At 48.6% G+C, this 19,978-nt stretch overlaps 1 protein-coding gene across 6 annotated transcripts in view; it reads right to left on the bottom strand.

Annotated features, from left to right (window-relative positions):
- LOC139249565 (zinc finger protein 462-like) overlaps positions 1 to 19,978 on the bottom strand; it is a 302,212-nt gene that overhangs the window by 111,264 nt on the left and 170,970 nt on the right. Inside the window, exons 7-8 of one of the 6 annotated variants that reach the window (XR_011591209.1) lie at positions 11,903 to 12,110; positions 2,254 to 9,612 (exon numbers count right to left, since the gene is read on the bottom strand). The exons of 1 other annotated variant lie outside the window; for it this stretch is intronic. Coding sequence is in view for 1 of the 5 variants with exons in the window: in XM_070872505.1 (XP_070728606.1) it covers positions 5,990 to 7,042 (1,053 nt within the window). In the remaining 4 variants the exon portion in view is untranslated. Of the gene's footprint in view, positions 1 to 2,253; positions 9,613 to 10,272; positions 10,438 to 11,806; positions 12,111 to 17,939; positions 18,094 to 19,978 lie in introns of those variants that run through there. 4 more of the 6 variants (XM_070872505.1, XR_011591210.1, XM_070872507.1 and 1 more) reach the window with 4 other exon arrangements.

Raw genomic sequence — 19,978 nt, 5'->3', positions numbered from 1 at the left:
GTTCCGAGTAGAGCGCTTGCTTTGGGAGTCTCGTGTCTGGCATGCAGACTATGTGGCCTGCCCAGTGGAGCTGATGAAGTGTGGTCAGTGCTTCAATGCTGGGGATGTTGGCGTCTATCCTCCCAGGGGATTTGCAGGATCTTGCGGAGACATCGCTAGTGGTATTTCTCCAGTGACTTGAGGCGTCTACTGTACATGGTCCACATCTCTGAGCCAAACAGGAGGGCGGGTATTACTACGGCCTTGTAGAGCATGAGCTTGGTGACAGTTTTGAGGGACTGATCTTCAAACACTCTTTTCCTTAGGCGGCCGAAGGCTGCACTGGCGCACTGGAGACGGTGTTGGATCTCATCATCAATGCTTGCTCTTGTTGATAGAAGGCTCCCAAAATAGGGGAAGTGGTCCACGTTGTCAAGGGCCACGCCGTAGATCTTGATGTTTCGGGGGCAGTGCGGTGAGGACAGTGGTGGAGGACAGTGGTGGCGGACCTTTGTCTTACTAATGTTTAGCGTAAGGCCCGTGCTTTCATACACCTCGGTAAATACTTCGACTATGTCCTGGAGTTCAGCCTCTGTGTGTGCACAGACGCAGGCATCGTCCGCGTACTGGAGCTCGACGACAGAGGTTGGAGCGGTCTTGGACCTGGCCTGGAGACGGCGAAGGTTGAACAGCTCCCCACTGGTTCTGTAGTTTAGTTCCGCTCCAGCGGGGAGCTTGTCAACTGTGAGGTGGAGCATGGCAGCGAGGAAGATTGAGAAGAGGGTTGGGGCAATAACACAGTCCTGCTTGACCCCGGTCTGGACGTGGAATGGGTCTGTGATGGATCCATTGGTAAGGATCATGGCTTGCATGTCGTCGTGGAGCAGGCAGAGTATGGTGACATACTTTTGGGGGCATCCGAAACGGAGGACGCTCCATAGACCCTCGCGGTTGACAGTGTCGACGACCTTTGTAAAGTCAAAGAAGGCCATGTATAAGGGCTGGCGCTGTTCCCTGCATTTTTCCTGCAGCTGTCGCACTGCAAACATCATGTCCATTGTGCCCCGGAGGGGACGAAATCTGCACTGCGACTCTGGGAGAAGCTCCTCGGCGACGGGAAGAAGACGATTGAGGAGAACTCTAGTGACGACTTTCCCAATGGCTGATAGCAGGGAGATTCCTCTGTAGTTGCTGCAGTCGAACTTGTCCCCTTTTTTAAAGATGGTCACGATCACTGCATCTCTAAGATCTCCTGTCTCCTCCCTCCAGATGAGAGAGATGAGGTCATGTATTTGCGCCAGTAGTGCCCCTCCACCATACTTCAGTGCCTCAGCAGGGATTCCATCTGCTCCCGTAGCCTTGTTGTTTTTGTCTTATGGCCTTTTCTACCTCATGCAGTGTTGGGGTTTCACTGAGGTGGTGGCGGGTAGCATGCTGCGGGATGGAGTTGAGAACACTCGAGTCAAAGGCAGAGTCTCGGTTGAGGAGATCTTCGAAGTGTTCTTTCCAGCAGGCCCTGACTGCCTCGGTGTCCTTGATGAGTGTTTCCCTGTTCTTGGCCAGGAGTGGGGTGGGGCCTTGGGAGTTTGGTCCGTATGTGGCCTTGACTGCGGTAAAGAATCCTCGCACATCATGGCTGTCGTCCAGCTGCTGTATCTCCTGTGCTTTCCCCATCCACGACCTTCCTTTTCTTTAGGTCCCGGGTTTTTTGTTGGACCTTAGCCTTCAGCCGTCTGTAATGCTGCTTTGCTGCTCCCAAGTTGGGTTGTTGTTTAAGGCTCAGAAATGCCCTGCGCTTGCAGTCTATTAGTTCTTGAATCTCCTGATCATTCTCATCAAACCAGTCCTGGTGTTTCCTGGTTGAGTGACCGAGCGTCTCCTTGCAGACACTGGTTATGGAGGCCTGGAGTGCAGACAGAGCGCTGTGGGCATTCTGCATCTCGGGGTCATCAAGGCACGCGAGGTTAGCTGTGAGGCACTGACTGTAAAGGGCTCTCTTAGCTGGGTCCTTAAGTGCCCCGACATTGACTTTTTTGAGACATTGCTTCTGCTGCTCCCATATGTTGAGCTCTCCCAAGATTTTAGCTGCCGTCGGGGTAGCAGCTCCCTCGGGAGCACCCCTGCTAAACAGCTCCTCGGCCCTTAACCTCCCGCCTCGCACTCTCTAAATGTCCCCAAGCCCCAGCCCTAGCCCTAATAGACCCCAATAGGGGGTCTTAAAGACTTAAATCCCCACCCTAACCCCAACCCCGCGATTCCCAAAGTTCGGGCTGACCTCAGGCCTTCCGCCACTCAACACATCGGCGTTTCCCAGCTGGACCTCCTGCTGACTCGTCACGACTTGGGCCTCCCAGCTAGACCTCCTGCAGCGACTGGAAACTCGACGTGACTTGGACCTCCCGGCTGGACCTCCTGCGGCGACTGGATGGCTGGACCTGGCTATTGGGCCTCCAACTCCTCCCCCCGCCATCTGGACCTCTCCTTCTCCACTGATGGCCTGGTCTTCTCCTCTCCTCCTCCAGCACCTGGTGAGTACAATGGCTGTGACCCCTCTGCTTCCCCATTCTGAACCCCAGTGCACCGCTGGCACCCCCAATGCCTTCCCCCAAACAAACCTTGGACCACCTACTATCAAAGGTGCTACCCAGCGCCGAGCCTGCGTCCAACACTTCGCTGTCGGCAATTAGGCCCATTTTGCAGTGCCTGTTCCCCAGTCGACCTGGACCCTCTTGCCACTGGACCACGACCTCGCTCAGCTCAGCCCATGTGGTAGCCAACGTGCAACGATCACCCCACGTTAAAAGAAATCTCGCACAGGCATCTTCCACTCCTCTAACATGAAGTTCGGAACCTGGAACATCAGGAACCTCATGGACAACCCCAACAGCGACAGACCGGAATGCGCACCACCATAGTTGCCTGGGAACTTAATCGATTTGATAGCGACATCGCAGCCCTAAGCAAGACCCAGCGGGCAGGGGAAGCCCAGCTGAAGGAACAAGGTGGAGGTTACACCTTCTTCAGGAAAGGGAAACCAGAGGCAGAACACCGTCTCCATGGAATCTGCTTCGCCATCAAAATTGAGCTGGTCGACCGCCTCAAAGACTCCCCCTGCAGGATTAATGAACGCCTCACCCTATCCCGGAACCAGTGCGCCACAGTCATCAGTGCTTACGCCCCAACACTCGATGCAACAGGTGAGGCCAAAGAGAGTTTTTACTCCAACCTCGAAAAGTCCCTGACCTGCGTCCCCACGGGCGACAAACTGATCCTCCTCAGCAACTTCAACGCCAGGGCCGTCAGGGACACAGACCTCTGGGGAGGCGTGATTGACAGAGAGAGGGTAGGGAAAGCCAACTCCAGCGGTCCTCCACTCCTGACAAAATGTTTAGAGCATGAACTTGTCATCACCAACACCTTGTTCCGACAGAGTGACAAATACAAGGCATTGTGGCAACAACCTCGCTCCAAGCACTGGCATCTGCTTGACTATGTCATCGTCCGAGCCAGGGATCGCAAGGATGTGCGCATCACCCGTGCCATGACAGGAGTTGACGACTGCTGGATGGACCATCGCCTAATTCGATCCTTCTTATATACAGGTGTTCCCAAGGGATTGTGGGATCCCTTGGGACTCCAGGGGGTAAGCCCTGATGGTTAGACATGGTAATTACAGGTTTACAGATATAACAACACCCCCACCCCAAAGTCAATAGTGCAACTATTTACAATGTGAGTCGATCTGGGGCCATCCTTTCTCTGGTTGATCGTCTCGGTGCAAATGCTGGAGTTGGTGAGTCGTTTGTTGGGCCTTCGCTGGGCTGCTGCGCAGCTGGCCTTGCTGGACTGCTGGGGGTGGTGAGTCTTGCTGGGCTGCTGCGGGTGATGGGTTCTGCTTCGTGGTCAACCGCTGGGTCGATTGCCACTTGTGTGTGTTGGAGGGTCGGAAAAGGTAGAGTCTGTTGTGGGTTGTTCTGCATAGTCTGTAAATCTGAGTTTGGTTTGGTCCAAGTATTTTCTGCAGGTGAGTCCATTTGCGAGTTTGACCACAAACACCCTACTCCCCTCTTTGGCCAAAACAGTGCCAGCAATCCACTTGGGACCTTGTCCATGGTTCAACACAAATACAGGATCATTTACTTCAATTTCGCGTGACACATTTGCGCGATCATAATTACAAGGACATCAGGCAGGCCGTGCGTGGTAAACATGGCCCATAGGCTTTCAGTGTTGGCAGTGTATATGCTTGCCAACATTATCACGCATTCAATCCATTTGGAGTATGCATCTATAACCACTAAAAATATTTTTCCCAAGAATGGGCCTGCATAGCCGACATGAACCCTAGAACATGGTTTGGAAGGGCAAAACCATAAACTTAGTGGCGCCTCGCTGGGTGCATTGCTTAACTGGGAACATGTATTACATTTGTGCACACAGGACTCTAAGTCTGCATCGATATCACGCCACCACACGTGGGATCTGGCTATCGCTTTCATCATTACAATGTCTGGGTGGGTGTTGTGGAGATCACTAATGAAAGTGTCCCTGCCCTTTTTTGGCACAACTACCCAATTGCCCCATCGGAGGCAGTCTGCCTGTATGGACATTTCATCCTTGTGCCACTGGTATGGCTTTATTTCTTCCTGCATCTCTAATGGAACACGAGACCAACTCCCGTGGAGCACACAGTGTTATACTAAAGACAGTAAGGGGCCCTGGCTCGTCCAGGTTCTAATCTGTCGGGCAGTAAAAGGTGATTGCTCACTCTCGAATGTTTCCATTACCATAACTAAATCTGCAAACTGTGCCATCTCCACCCCGGTGGTGGGCAATGGTAGCCTACTGAGAGCATTGGCAGTTTTCTGTGCCTGGCCTGTGGTGGATGGCATAGTTGTATGTAGACAACGTGAGCGCCCATCTCTGGATGCGGGCTGATGCTTTCGTATTTATCCCCTTATTTTCAGAAAAGAGGGATATAAGCAGCTTCTGGTCGGTTTCCAATTCAAATTTGAGCCCGAACAGATATTGATGCATTTTCTTTACCCCGTAAACACATGCTAACATTTCTTTTTCGATCATACTGTAAGCCCTCTCGGCTTTAGACAGACTTCTGGATGCATAAGCACCCAGTTGCAATTTCCCAAATTCATTAGCTTGTTGCAATACACTCCCAAACCCGTACGATGACGCAGCACATGCTAGTACCAAACGTTTACATGGATCATACAACACAAGCAATTTGTTTGAACATAACAGCTTCCTAGCTTTCCCAAAGGCATTTTCTTGGCTTTTACCCCATATCCATTCATCTCCCTTACGCAGTAAAGAGTGCAGGAGTTCTAACAATGTGCTAAGACCCGGTAAGAAGTTCCCAAAATAGTTCAGGAGTCCTAGAAACACCCGCAGCTCCGTCACATTCTGTGGTCTCGGTGCCTTCTTGATTGCCTCCGTCTTCGAATCGGTGGGTCTGATGCCATCCGCCGCGATTCTTCTCTCCAGGAACTCCACTTCAGGCACCAGGAAAACGCTTTAGCCTGAGCCCCACACGATTAAGTTGACTAAGAACCTCTTCCAGGTTCTGCAGATGCTCAATGGTGTCCCGACCTATAACCAAGATGCCTTCCTGGAAGACCACGGTGTGTGGGACCGACTTCAGCAAGCTTTCCATGTTTATCTGGAATATCGTCGCGGCCGATCGAATCCCAAACGGGCATCTGTTGCAAACAAAAAGACCTTTGTGCGTGCTGATGCAGGTGAGGCCTTTCGAAGATTCCTCCAGCTCCTGCGTCATATAGGCCAAGGTCAAGTCCAGCTTCGTGAACGTTTTCCCTCCCGCCAGCGTCGCAAATAGGTCGTCTGCCTTTGGTAGTGGGTATTGATCCTGCAGTAAGAAACAATTGATAGTTACTTTGTAATCACCACAGATTCAGATGGTACCATCTCCCTTGAGGACTGGAATGATCGGACTGGCCCACTCATTGAATTCGATCTGCGAAATGATGCCCTTTCATTGCAGCCTGTCCAGCTTGATCTCCACCCTCTCGCTCATCATGTAAGGTACCGCTCTCGCCTTGTGATGGATGGGTCGCGCCCCCGGAATCAAATGGATCTGCATTTTTGCTCCTTGGAACTTCCCGATGCCTGGTTCGAACAGCGAGGGGAACTTGCTTAGGACCAGGGCACATGAGGTGTCATCAACGGATGAAAGTGCTTGGACGTCATCCCAGTTCCAGCATATCTTACCCAGCCAGCTCCTGCTGAACAGCATGGGGCCATCGCCCGGTACCACCCAGAGTGGTAACTCATGCACCGCTCCATCGTAGGAGACCTTTATGGCAGCACTGCCAATTACGGGAATCAGTTCCTTTGCGTACATTCTGAGTTTGGTACGAATGGAAGTCAGGACTGGCCTTGAAGCCTTGTTGCACCACAACTTATTGAAAGTCTTTTTAATCATTATGGACTGGCTTGCGCCCGTGTTCAGCTCCATGGACACTGGGAGTCCATTTAATTCAACCTTCAGCGTTATCGGGGGGCACTTTGTGGTAAATGTGTGCACCCCATATACCTCTGATTCCTCGATCTGAGGCTCTGGTTCGCCATGATCCACCATGGATTTGTCCTCCTCTGCTACATGGTGGTTTGCAGGATAAGCAGGGTCTGCATCTCGCCTGCACATGCGTTGGAGGTTTCCCATTGTTCCACAGCCCTTGCAAATGTATCCTTTGAAGCAGCATGAATGGAATCGATGATCATCCCGGAAGCGCCAACAAGGTGTTAATGGCCTTGTATTCATCACTCTTGAAGGCCGACTCTGAGTCATCTGTGGACATGCAGCTACAGGCGTGTAAGTCCTGCCATGTACATTTCGATTCAAAAACAACGTTACTTTGTTCACAGTACTTGCAGCAGCACTCGTGTGCTGGGAAATTTGTTTGGTATTTTCACTGGTGGAGATAAACGCCTGGGCCATCGCTGTGGCTTTACTCAAGGTTGGGGCCTCTACAGTCAAAAGTTTGCAAAGTATTACTTCATGACCAATGCCAAATACATTGAGCATGTGCTTCAAGTGTCCTTCAAATTCGCAATGTCCTGCAAGGAGCCTTAGCTCATCGACGTAGATCGCCACTTTCTGGCCTTCAGACCTCTTGTACGTCTAGAACCGATACCTCGCCATCAGAACTCTTTCCTTTGGGTTTAGATGCTCTCGGACCAGTGTGCACAACTCATCGTATGACTTGTCTGTGGGTTTTGCTGGAACAAGCAGGTTTTTCATGAGGCCATACGTTGATGCCCTGCAAACGGTGAGGAATATCGGCCTTCGTTTGGCAGCGTTCACTTCTCCTTCCAGCTCGTTGGCTACGAAGTATTGGTCAAGTCGTTCCATGAAGGTTTCCCAATCATCTCCCTCCAAAAATTTCTCCTGGGTTCCCACAGTTCTCTGCATTTGGCATTGCGGTTCGTTCGTCAGACTAGATGCTGCGAGTTCAAAGTAAGTGTGACCGTAGTCCTTTATTGCAGATCACAGAGTGCCTGTCCAGCCTGTGAGGTCTCCTTATATACAGGTGCTCCCAAGGGATTGTGGTATCTCTTGGGATTCCAGGGGATAATGCCTCTGGTGGTTAGACATGGTAATTACAGGTTTACATACATAACAGTCCCTTTAAGTGTGGCGGGTTGCAGACCTCCTTTAAGAGAGCCTTGCTTTCTTTACCCCAATCCTCTTCTGTTTGGTGCCATGTGTTGCTCCATCAGCACTGCACCTCGTGGTCTGGTCACCGCCATCTTTTTCTTTAGCGTCTCACCTCGTGGTTTGGGCACCATCTTTCCTCCATTCACAATGTCGACTGCGGTGATCCTCTTCTCCCCGCGTTCTGCCACCGAAGTTGGGAAGTCGCCTTTGGATCCAATTTTCTTCCTCCGGAGTCCTGCCACTGGAGCCTTGTAAGGGGTGGTCTCGGGGTCGATTCTGAGCGGTTCGAATCACTCCCTGGGTTCTAGACTCTGGATTTATTTGGGGATGTGACAAAGTGCAAGAGTCAACTGGTTTTGGTGAAAGAAACTTTGATTTTATTCAGGAAAAGAAAGTACAATGTCAAAACTTACAATCACTAGAATAAGGAACACTTTATCACATGTTCAAAAGGGGTTACAGAAAATAACATACCTCTCACCTCCCAACGTCTAACTGACTAGGTTGAGTTCTAGGGCAAACAGGGATAATGCTCACCAATCCTCTTATTGTCAGTTAGCAGTGGTTCGCGGATTTGGGGTTCGCTGGACTCTGTAGGTTCTGCTTGCCGTACCCCGAACGTCGTGGAAGACTTCTTACTGCATAGTCTTCAGTTGAGTGGTGTCCGCTGATGCGGTAGGGTGCGTATTGGATTTTATGGGGTGAGCACCCACTTTCTTCCGTCAGCAGTAGGTTTTAAAGTTCTTTTCGGTAATGTTTCACCTGTTGATAGCTAGGAACAGATTGTAGAGTGGAAACTTTTGAATCTTCGGTTTCTTCTTGAGGAATTTTTGCTCTTAGAATTTGTCGATAGCGGTGGTTTGATGTTACCACATTGGCTGTGGTCAGTTACTGTCGCGATGATGATGTCCAAAGTTTCTGGGAACTGCTTTTCTCTGCCTTGGTGAAGTTCGTCCTTCTTCGGTAGCAGAGCAGTGTAGCTCAGGAGTGTCGTCGAGGCTGAAGATGTTGATGTTCAGGGGGCTGCATAGAAGGTTGTGTAGCAAGCTCTCTGGAAGGCTGCCTTAATCCAGAAAACAGGGCCTCAATTATACTTTGGGAGCCGTTCTAATCTGCGCGCCAAATCAACCCCGATTCATTGTCTTAATTTTGGCGGGCTAAGTAATTCTTTGTCATATTTTGGCGGGCTTGTTAAGGATAACTTGTTTCGGATGTGTCGATCTGTTGAATTTGTTTTTCAATTGGGAAAAAATAGTTTTGGTATTTACATTGTCTGCCTAGGCCTGGGTTTTCCATGCGGGCTGGATGGGCTATTAACATTATGCATGCGCTAGATGGGTTTCATGCTTGGAGCTATGGCTGGCTATCTCTGGGTCAATTATTGCTATGTTAATGTTTCCTGGAGAAAATGGTTTTTGAGTTTACACAATTCTCCAGACAATTTGTTTAATTTCAATACCCCAAATAGCTTCAATACCCAAAGACTGGCTTCTTTAGAGGCTAGTTGTCCCCTGGTTTTTGCAGCCATTTTCCTCACGGACCCAACATGCCTTTTAAAATCCCAAACTTGTTTAAAACTCGTAGTTTCTTCCACATGCATTTTAGGATCCCAAACTTTCTGCTTGGTAGTCCCAAATCGAATTTCCTTTTCAATGAGTCCAAACACTGGGGGCGGGGGTCTTTCCACGAATTTTGCAATCTTGCATCCTGGAAGGTGCATTCGGGTCGTCTCAGCTGGATCATCTCCACGCAGTCGTGCTGAGCAGTCTGTGCCTCGGGTGCTGTGCTGGTCTGCTCTCTAGTGCCGGGTCCACCCTTAAGTGAGGGCTTGCTTTGCCTCCGAGCGCGGAGGATGTCGATTGCTGGAGGGGTGAAGTCTTCCCACTTCCAATGGATCTTCTCCATCCACGTTCTTCCGAGTAGCGTTGGCCCATTACCTGTAACAATCCACAGAGGTAACTTGTGCACCACGCCATCATGGAATACCTTTATATCCACACTACCAATGACTGGGATAAGTTCATCAGTGTAGGTGCGCAGCTTTGCCTGAACCGGGACCAACTTGGGTCGTTCAGCCTGATTGCCCCATAGCCTCTCAAAGGCTTCTTGATTCATTACTGGCTTGCTCGCCCCCATGTCCACTTCCATGAAGACTGGAATGCCATCTATCTTGACTTCCATCCTCAACGGGGAACACTCAGTGGTGCAGGTAAACATGCTATATACCTCATCGTGGGGCTGTGCACAATACTTACTGGGTTTGAGTTCTGAGGATGAGTCATCTGCCTAGAACCACAGGTCGAATGCCTGGCTCACAGAAATGGCCTTCTGCAGTGTGACTGTGGTATCTGCAGACAGTAGCTTATGAATAAGGCCGTCATGGCTGATTCCAATGGCAAAAATGTCGCACAGCGCTTCGGTGAGGTGGTTGCCGAAATCACACAGTGCCGCCAGCCTCCTGAGGTCTGCAGCATATTTCGCGATTTCCTGGCCTTCGGGTCGTCGGTGAGTGTAGAACCGGTGTCTGGCTGTGAGGATGCTCTCGTTGGGCTTGAGTTGCTCTTGGATCAGCGTTATGACCCTCTCGTACGTCACTGGTGCCAGCAAGTCCCTGATGAGGCCATAGACAGTGGGCCCACAACTAGTTAGCAGGATAGCTCTGCACTTATCAGCCAGAGTGGTCGGGGTGTCGCCTGCCAGGTCGTTGAAGAAATGGTCGCGCCGCTCCACAAAGGCGTCCAATCATCAGCATCGGTGAACTGCTGCAATGTACCAAGGGTAGGCATTTTCGCGTAAAGGTCCATAATCCCATCCTCGTCACCAATTGTTATATCTTTAGATGCCCTGATAATGACTACATGAGGCAATGTGTTGTACTTGAACTGTAATGTCCTTAGTCCTTTATTGATAACTCCAGAGTGAAGATCACACCTGGTGGCCTGCCTTTTATACTCGGCCAGGCACACCTGCACAGGTAACCTACAAGTCTCCCACTGCTGTGCCCTCTGGTTGACTTATGAGGAAAGGTTGAGTAGGTTGGGCCTCTACTCATTAGTATTCAGAAAAATGAGAGATGATTTTATTGAAACGTATAAGATTATGAGGGTGACAAGGTGGATGCAGAGAGGATGTTTCCACTGATGGGGGAGACTAAAACTAGAGGGCATGATCTTAGAATAAGAGGCCACCCATTTAAAACAGAGATGAGGAGAAATTTCTTCTCTCAGAGCATTGTAAATCTGTGGAATTCGCTGCCTCAGAGAGCTGTGGAAGCTGGGATATTGAATAAATTTAAGACAGAAATGGACAGTTTCTTAACCGATAAGGGGATAAGGGGTTATGGGGAGCAGGCAGGGAAGTGGAGCTGAGTCCATGATCAGATCAGCCATGATCTTATTGAATAGCGGAGCAGGCTCGAGGGGCCATATGGCCGACTCCTGCTCCTATTTCTTACGTTCTTATTCCGCTAGGTTGCGATGGATTTTCTCAGCACAATTTGCCTGAAATCAGCCAAATTGTGGAATTTTAAGTACAAATTACATTCAGCACAAATCGACTTTCCACAATCTTTGCCGCTAATTTAAAAAACATTGCACTAGATGCCAGCCCTATCCACAAAATTGGCAATGCCCCCAGATTGGATTAATCACCATGGTAAATTTGTACTAATTGTGCCTGTTGCATTTTAAAAGATTTTAAATATATATTTTTTTAATTTACTAAAAAGCTACTGTACACCAATGTAACGAGTAAATGTTCTGTAAATTAAGTTATTTAAAATTAGGTTACTCACAGGTGGCATCTGGATTGCTGATTGCACCCAAAATACAAATTCTGGGCCAAGTTCTGTTTTCTTACATGCTGGACATACAAGTAACTTTATGGAAGGTTTCCAGTAAATGGGAAATAGATTAGGGTTGATTTTCCGACAATGCTTCTGGTCGGAACCTTGCTTCTTGGCAAAACATATTGGAAATTTGTCCTTGTGCTATGTATGATTTATCTGCCATTTAAATTAATTTGCAAAGTTGGAAAATAATCCCTTTTATCTATATGGGACTTATCGAAAGCAAGCACCCTTACTTCCTTTCTCATTAAACAAACATATTAAAACATAAAACAAAATGTCCAGATTAAGAACAAAACAATGCTAAAGTTGACAGCAATTCTTTGTAACTAATTTTTAAAAGAACCTATTGCTATGAAGCTCACTTTTAAATCACATACCTGGTAAATCCAAATACGAAAGAATTTGGCATTGTATCAAATAGTCCAAAATTTAATTGATTTCTGCAGATATAATCCTCTTCACTCCCAAGATTCCAGCACAATGGGCTTGAGGTGACTCACATTGCGAAGTAGCAGGAGCTTGTCTCATGATGTCTGGTGTCATTCAGTATCTATTCCATAATTAGCACCCTTTGCGATTTGTACTCTGTACGAAGTGGAATAATACTAAAACTAGTTTACGGGATATGATGACAGGCATGCCACAAGCCAAAGAACTTGCAGATGTCCCAGAAATAGCTTTTTGTTCTTTGCTGGAAGTTGGCACCTCAATTCTTCTTCTGTTTCTATTGCAGTCAACCAATAACAGTTATGAATTAATGCCAACAATGACTTGAAGGGCCTCTTTTTGTTGACTTTATCCCCCTTTTGAATTGAGTATTGACTCATGGGGTTCGTTTTTAACGCCAAGCGTGTTTCCATGGAGAAGCACTGGGAGCCAGTTAGTTTCTGACCGGCCAGTGGCAGCATGACACCTTCGCAGTTTTAACCGTCTGGCCTCATTAACAGGCTGCTTGTTCCACTTCCCACCTGGAACAGGCAGGACGTGGGTGAGAAGTGGGAGGGAAGTGTCTGCTGCCCTCACAAAAATCTGGGGGCCCATGGCTGCTCGTCAGCTCACAGGAAGGTGTGGGGAAAGGGCTTCCAGAGGGCATGGGGAGGAATCTGTGGCAGGGAAGGCTTAAACTTTTCTTGTGGGGTCTGGAGGAGCACCCTTGCACCCCAATCTCTTCCTTGATCCTGGCGGGAAAGCCCCAGCACCTCCCTCGCTCAGGCACTTGCTAGAATGCAGATTGACATAATTGACCCCAATACACATATGTCAATAGGACCCGCTGGCTTCAGGTGAGCTCCTTTGCTGCCTGCTTGGTAGAGCAGATTAAAATCAGTGCGATCCAGGAGCCTTTCCAATGAGTGAATAACCTACGGCATTTTAACTGCCCTTCTGCCCATCCCCATGATGTCTGCCCTCAGGCCACATTCCTACTGTTTTAGTGCCTCTCATTAAAGGTCTGATTTTGCAGCTGAGCCAGACTGTTTGCTAACTTGGCATCCTATTTGACCCTGAGCTTAGCTTCCGACCCCATATCCTTTCCATCACAAAGGGTGCCTATTTCCACCCATCTCTGTCCCTGCTGTCATCTGCTGCTGAAATCTTCATCTGCTGCCTTTGTTACCGCCAGACTTAACTATTTCAATGCTCTCCTGGCCAGTCTTCCAATCTTGCACCCTCTGTAAACTTCAGTTCATCCAAAACTCTGCTTCCCATATCCTAACTCACACCCTGTGCTCGCTGACCGACATTGGCTCCCTCTCTGGCAATACCTTGATTTTAAAATGATCATCTATAATATACTTGGGTAGAACAAATAAAAACAGATACATGATGAGTTGCAAGTCTATGTGCTTGCTTTATTAGAATGAACTGAGCAGACTCCTACCAAACTATATGATACAATACACTGCTTTATATACAGTGTATATATACAATACACTGCTTTCCCCCTTTAAAGAAATGTTTATATTCCCCTCTCAAATACAAGAAAACTGTGGTCTCACCTTTCCCAGCATTACATGTACCACATAACAAAATCACCTGGCTATTTTTCTTTCAAATGGACTACAATTCAATAACTGGTTTGCAGAGCCTTCCTGAACTCCTTACAGAAGGTTTTGGTGTTGAACCAATTTTCGGACTGTTTTGTTTTGGTTCCGAACTCAAAGGTGACCCTGTTTCTAACTCAGTCTTGTTTGAACATGATACGTCCTTACTATACAATATAAATGCACACGAGGCCCATGCTTGAGAGGTCAGTCTGTGACCTGTCCTTTATTCCTTAGCACTCAAGTGATGGAAGGTGGGTGGAGCTTCCCCTTTTATACCTGAAGGTCCAGGTTAGGAGTGTCTCCCACCTAGTGGTCATTGTTCTCACAGTGTACAACTTAGGTCAGATTATACATGGGTTACAATGCTGGTTGAATACATAACATCACCTCCCCGCAAAAGTCTTATTGGGATCACAGGTTGAGTCTCTCTGGTGGTTTACGCTCTATTGTAGAGTGCCTGAGTTGGAGCTCCGGTTGTTGGGCGCTGGCCTGAGTGTCTGCTGTTTGCGTGTCTGCTGTTTGCGGTGCCTCAGGCCTGTCCGGACTGCCCACAGTGATTGGGCTCTCCTCCCTTTGGTTCCGGTGTTCGATCACCTGTGGTGGAGTGAACTCTACATCGTGTTCTTCCTCTGCTTCTTCTATGGGGTTGCTGAACCTCCTTTTTGTTTGATCCACGTGTTTGCGGCAGATTTGTCCATTGGTATGCTTAACTACCAGAATCCTATTTCCCTCTTTGGCAATCACAGTGCCTGCGAGCCATTTGGGGCCTGCAGTGTAGTTGAGGAGAAAAACAGGATAATTTACATCAATACGTCGCGCCCTCGCATTCCTGTCATGGTAGTCATATTGTGGCTGGCGCCAGCTCTCGACAATTTTTTTCATGGTGGGATGTATAAGGGATAGCCGGGTTTTGAGCGTCCTTTTCATTAGCAGCTCTGTGAATGGAACCCCTGTGAGCAAGTGTGGTCAGGATCTATAGGCCAACAGGAGGCATGATAAGTAGGTTTGTAGGGAACCCCCTTGGATCCTGAGCATCCCCTGTTTGATTATCTGCACTGCTCGTTCTGCCTGGCCGTTTGAGGCCGGCTTGAACAGTGCCGTTCTGACATGGTTAATTCCATTGCCTGCCATGAAGTCCTGGAATTCAGTGCTTGTGAAGCACGGGCCATTGTCGCTGACCAAGACGTCCGGTAGACCGTGAGCGACGAACATTGCCCGTAGACTTTCTACCGTGGCAGAGGCTGTGCTTGAATTTAACATGACACACTCGATCCATTTGGAGTAGGCGTCTACTACAACCAAAAACATTTTTCCCATGAAAGGTCCTGCGTAGTCCACATGGATGCGTGACCAAGGCTTGGCGGGCCATGGTCAGGGGCTAAGGGGGGCTTCCCTGGGTGCATTGCCCAGCTGGGCACACGTGTTGCACCTGCGAAAACAAAGTTCCAGATCTGCGTCTATCCCTGGCCACCAAACGTGTGACCTGGCAATTGCCTTCATCATGACAATGCCCGGATGCTCATTGTAGAGTTCTCTGATGAACACCTGTCTGTCCATCTGGGGCATGACTACGTGGTTTCCCCACAGTAGGCAATCGGCCTGAATCGAGAGTTCATCCCTGCGCCTGTGAAATGGTTTAAATTCCTCAGGACATGCCCTGTACATGGCTGCCCAGTCCCCATTCAGGACACATTTCTTGACTAGAGACAATAGCGGGTCTCTATTTGTCCAGACTTTAATCTGACGGGCTGTCACATGTGAGCCTTCGCTTCTGAAAGCTTCAACAGCCATGACCATCTCAGCAGCATGCTCGGTAGCCCCTTCAGTGGTGGCTAGTAGGAGCCCGCTGAGTGCATTGGCGCAGTTTTCGGTGCCTGGTCTGTGCCGAATTGTATAGTCATAGGCGGCTAACGTGAGTGCCCAACTCTGTATGCGGGCCGATGTGTTTGCATTTATGGCCTTGTTGTCGGCCAAAAGGGACGTTAGGGGTTTGTGATCTGTCTCCAGTTCAAATTTCCTGCCAAACAGGTACTGGTGCATCTTCTTTACAGCATATACACATGCGAGCGCCTCCTTTTCTACCATCCCGTAATCCCTTTCTGCCTGGGACAGACTCCTGGAGGCATAAGCTGACCCTTGACATTGACATGCTGCAACACACACTCGACACCATAGCACGACGCATCACACATTAACACAAGTTTCTTACATGGGTTGTATAGTGTTAACAGAGTGTTGGAACATAACAAATTGTGTGCTCTATTAAAAGCCCTTTCCTGGCTGTCCCCCCAGACCCATTCGCGACCTTTGCATAGGAGCACATGTAGCGGCTCTAGCAGCTATTGTCTCGAGGGCTGATCCCGTCTGCTGCTACCCTCATCCCCAGGAATTCTACCTCTGGAGCTCGGAAGGGAAGACGCACTTCGCCTTTTTCAGTCGCAGCCCTACCCAGTCCAGTCTGTGTAGCACCTCCTCCAGATTGTGGAGGTGTTCTTCAGTATCGTAACCCGTGATGAGGATGTCGTCCTGAAAAACCATCATTCCTCGAATCAACTTGAGGAGGTTTTCCATATTTTGTTGGAAGATCGCGGCGGCTGAGCGAATCCCGAACGGGCATCTGTTGTACTCAAACAATCCCTTGTGTGTTGTGATGGTGGTCAGCTTCTTCGACTCACTCGCCAGCTCCTGGGTCATGTAAGCTGAGGTCAGGTCCAATTTTGAAAAAGTTTGTCACTGGATAGCGTCGTAAAGAGGTCCACCGCTCTCGGTCGCGGGTACTGGTCTTGGAGTGACACCCGATTGATGGTGGCCTTGTAATCACCACATATCCTGACTGACCCATCCGCCTTGAGCACCGGCACGATCGGGCTCGCCCAGTCACTGAATTCGACTGGCGAGATGATGCCTTCCCTCAGCAGGCGGTCCAATTCGCCTTCTATCTTTTTCCGCATCACGTACGGCACCACTCTGGCCTTGTGGTATACTGGCCTGGCGTCCGGGTTTATGTGAATCACTACCTTGGCCCCCATGAAAGTGCCGATGCCGGGTTGAAATAATGAGTCAAATTTGTCCAGGATTTGTGAACATGATACTCACTCCACAGAAGAAATTGCATTGACATCTCCCCATTTCCAGTTCATGACAGCAAACCAACTCCTCCCCAGTAGTGCGGGACCGTCCCCTGGGACAATCCAGAGTGGCAACCTGATCACCGAATCTTTGTGGGTCACGACTAGCACCGGAATGATCTGCTTTGTGTAAGTTCGTAGCTGTGCGTCAATCGGCGATAATTTTGGCCTCCTGACCTTGGACGGCCCAACTTTTCAAACTGTTTGATACCCATCAGGGACTGGCTGGCCCCCGTGTCTAGCTCCATTGATACTGGGATGCCATTGAGGAGCACTTTCATCATTATCGGTGGCGTCCTGGTGTATGAACTGTATACGTGCTCCACATGAACTCGATGAACTTCAACTTCCAACGATTCCCCCCAGCGGCACTTCTGCAATTTCTCAGGTATTTTGCTCATCTCTGCAAACACCGGCTGAGTGTGTGCCTCCACGCCTCCAACATGAGCTGTTGTTTGAAAAAGGTCCCTTGCCAGTCGATCGTCCCTGACTGCCCCTGTGACTGTCCTTGAGTGCGCCATTAACAGGTGTTGATGGCCCCATTACTGGCCGCATTGTCGCTTGCAATGCAGTGAATCGCCGTTCAGCTTTCCATTGTCTCTGTCGAACTCCCCCTCTGGGTTCAACTACATGTTGGGGCATGCCCGATTGCCCTTGTCTGCCTGGAGAACTGCGTGCTGCTTTAGCACTGTTGAATCTCTGTCCCAACCATTCCTTAACACAGTACCTCTCGTCTGTTCTGCTAGTGGCCATGCTCGCGTGGTTTAAATCCCAGTTTCTCGTCGCCATTGATATGTCCTTACTTTACAGTATAAATGCACACGAGGCCCATGCTTGAGAGAAGGTCAGTCTGTCCTTTAATCCTTAGCACTCAAGTGATGAAGGTGGGTGGAGCTTCCCCTTTCATACCTGAAGGTCCAGGTTAGGAGTGTCTCCCACCTAGTGGTCATTGTTCTCACAGTTTACAACTTAGGTCAGATTATACATGGGTTACAATGCTGGTTGAATATATGACAGAACATGCTACTTCAGTTACTGAAGTCTGAACTGAGTCAAATTCATATATGTGTTCATGATCAAGTGGTTCACGATGATATCTTGGTTCATCTCTAGCAGAGATCATTTGATCTACATGAACACTTCAGATTTTGTCTGCAACCACAATTATGATTCCTACATCAAACTTGTTTGAACTTGACTTGCCAGAACACGAACACACTTGTTTTGTTTGAAACTGCATTCTTTCTGATTGGTGTCGTAATAACATTTCTGACTCAACTGTTTCTGTTCGACTCCTGACACCAAATTTGGTTGAACAAGACTCAATCATGGTCTCAATGTACTCTTCATCAAGAGTTCTGCTGGGGTATGTCCAGTTGCAGGCCGCGATTTTTCCTACCGGATCGGGAGAGAGGCAGTTTACTTTGGGCAGATTGGAACACGACTCCCGGTTGCAGCCCGCTCTGTTGAAGTGATTTTACTCTGATTGGGCTTGTGAAGCCTGTCCTGTGAGCTTCCTGGCCAATTAAAAGGAAGCGGGTCTGAAGATGTCATTTGATGACGTGCCATCAGCCGTTTTCCTCAAAAGGGACTATGCCCACATTCATTTTGACATTGTGCTGTCAGTATTCTGCAGCATTGAGCTTCTGCAAACACTGACAATGACTGCACAAAGGTGCATGGCTGCACCCAGGCTCTCCCATGATCCCCTCCATATGGTTATGAATGGAGTCACAGCACGCAGGGAGGTTCTCTTCCCGTCCAAATCTATGCTGATTGTTACTGATTAATCCATGTCGTTCCCAAATGAAGATTTATCCTGTCCCTCAGGATTTTTTCGAATAATTTTCCCACCACTGAGGTGAGGCTGACTGGCCTGTAATTATTCGGCCTATCCCTTCCTCCCCTTTTAAACAAAGGTACAACATTAGAAGTCCACCAGTCCTGACAGTGTACCATAGGACAATTTAATATAAGATGAGGCATAGTATTTTATTCTTGTATGAGACCTTAATCAGGCCGCACTTAGACTACTGTTTGGTCTCCTCACATGGTGGATGATATTGAGGCTCTGGAAAGGTTGCAGAAGAGGGCCACTAGACTAATTCCAAATCTAAAGCATCTTAGTTATCAAGATCGGCTAAAAGAGTTGGGAGTTCTGATGAAGGGTCATCGACCTGTTTCTCTCTCCACAGATGCTGCCTGACCCCGCTGAGATTTCCGGCATTTTCTGTTTTTATATTATAAAAGAGTTGGCACTCTACCTTAGAGCAGTATAGACTATGGGAAGGATATGATTGAGGCTTATAACATAATTAAAGGAATTGGCAGTGTTCCAGCTGACAGTTTATTTCAATTAAATAGGTTAGGAAGGACAAGGGGGCACACATTAAGTTGTATAAGGCTAGATCTAGGTCAGATGTCAGGAGGTGGTTCTTTTCCCAGAGAATAGTAGATCTCTGGAACAAGCTGCCAATTCCTGTGGTAGATGCAGATTCACTGAATTCCTTCAAGCGAAAGCTGGATTTGTTTCTGGCTGCAATGGAGATCACCTGTTACAGAAGGTCGGTACTGCAGGGAATGTAATGGTCAGAGTGATCTCCTGACTAGTTTCAATCACCCAGGTGGGTCGGAGGAGAACTTCCCAGATTTTTTTCCCCAAATTGGACAGGGTTTTTTTATCTGTTTGGGGTGGAGTGGAGTGTATATGTTGTGATACACAAGGTATTGCAATTTTATGGGACAGACTTGTTGGACCAGATGGTCTTTACCTGTCCATCACTGTTTGTGTGTTCATATGTTGCTTAAAAGGTTTTGGCCATCTGTTCTAATATCTCTTCATGGGGCTCAGTGTCAAATCTTTGACTGATTACGCTCCGATGAAGCGCACTGGGGTATTTTACTACATTAAAGAAGCTATATAAATTGACATACATTGACTGTAAGCCCACTGACCCCACAGCTATCTGGACTACACCTCCTAGCAGTCCACTTCCTGTAAGGACTCCATTCCATTCTCCCAATTTCTCCGTCTCTGTCGTATCTGTTCAGACAATGCCATCTTCCATACTAGTGCATCCGATATGTCTTCCTTTCTCCTCAACCGAGGATTGCCCTCTACCATGGTTGACATGGCCCTTGACCGTGTCTGTTCTATTTCTACACTTCTGCTCTCACCCCTTCCCCTCCCTCCCAGAACCACAATAGGGTTCCCCTTGTCCTCACCTTTGATCCCACCAGTCTCCACATTCAACGGATCATCCTCTGACATTTCTGCCAC

Source organism: Pristiophorus japonicus, unplaced genomic scaffold, assembly GCF_044704955.1.
Source record: "Pristiophorus japonicus isolate sPriJap1 unplaced genomic scaffold, sPriJap1.hap1 HAP1_SCAFFOLD_325, whole genome shotgun sequence".
Lineage (NCBI taxonomy): Eukaryota > Metazoa > Chordata > Chondrichthyes > Pristiophoridae > Pristiophorus > Pristiophorus japonicus.
Note: the sequence above shows the minus strand (reverse complement) of the source record. Positions and strands in the feature narration are given on the sequence as shown.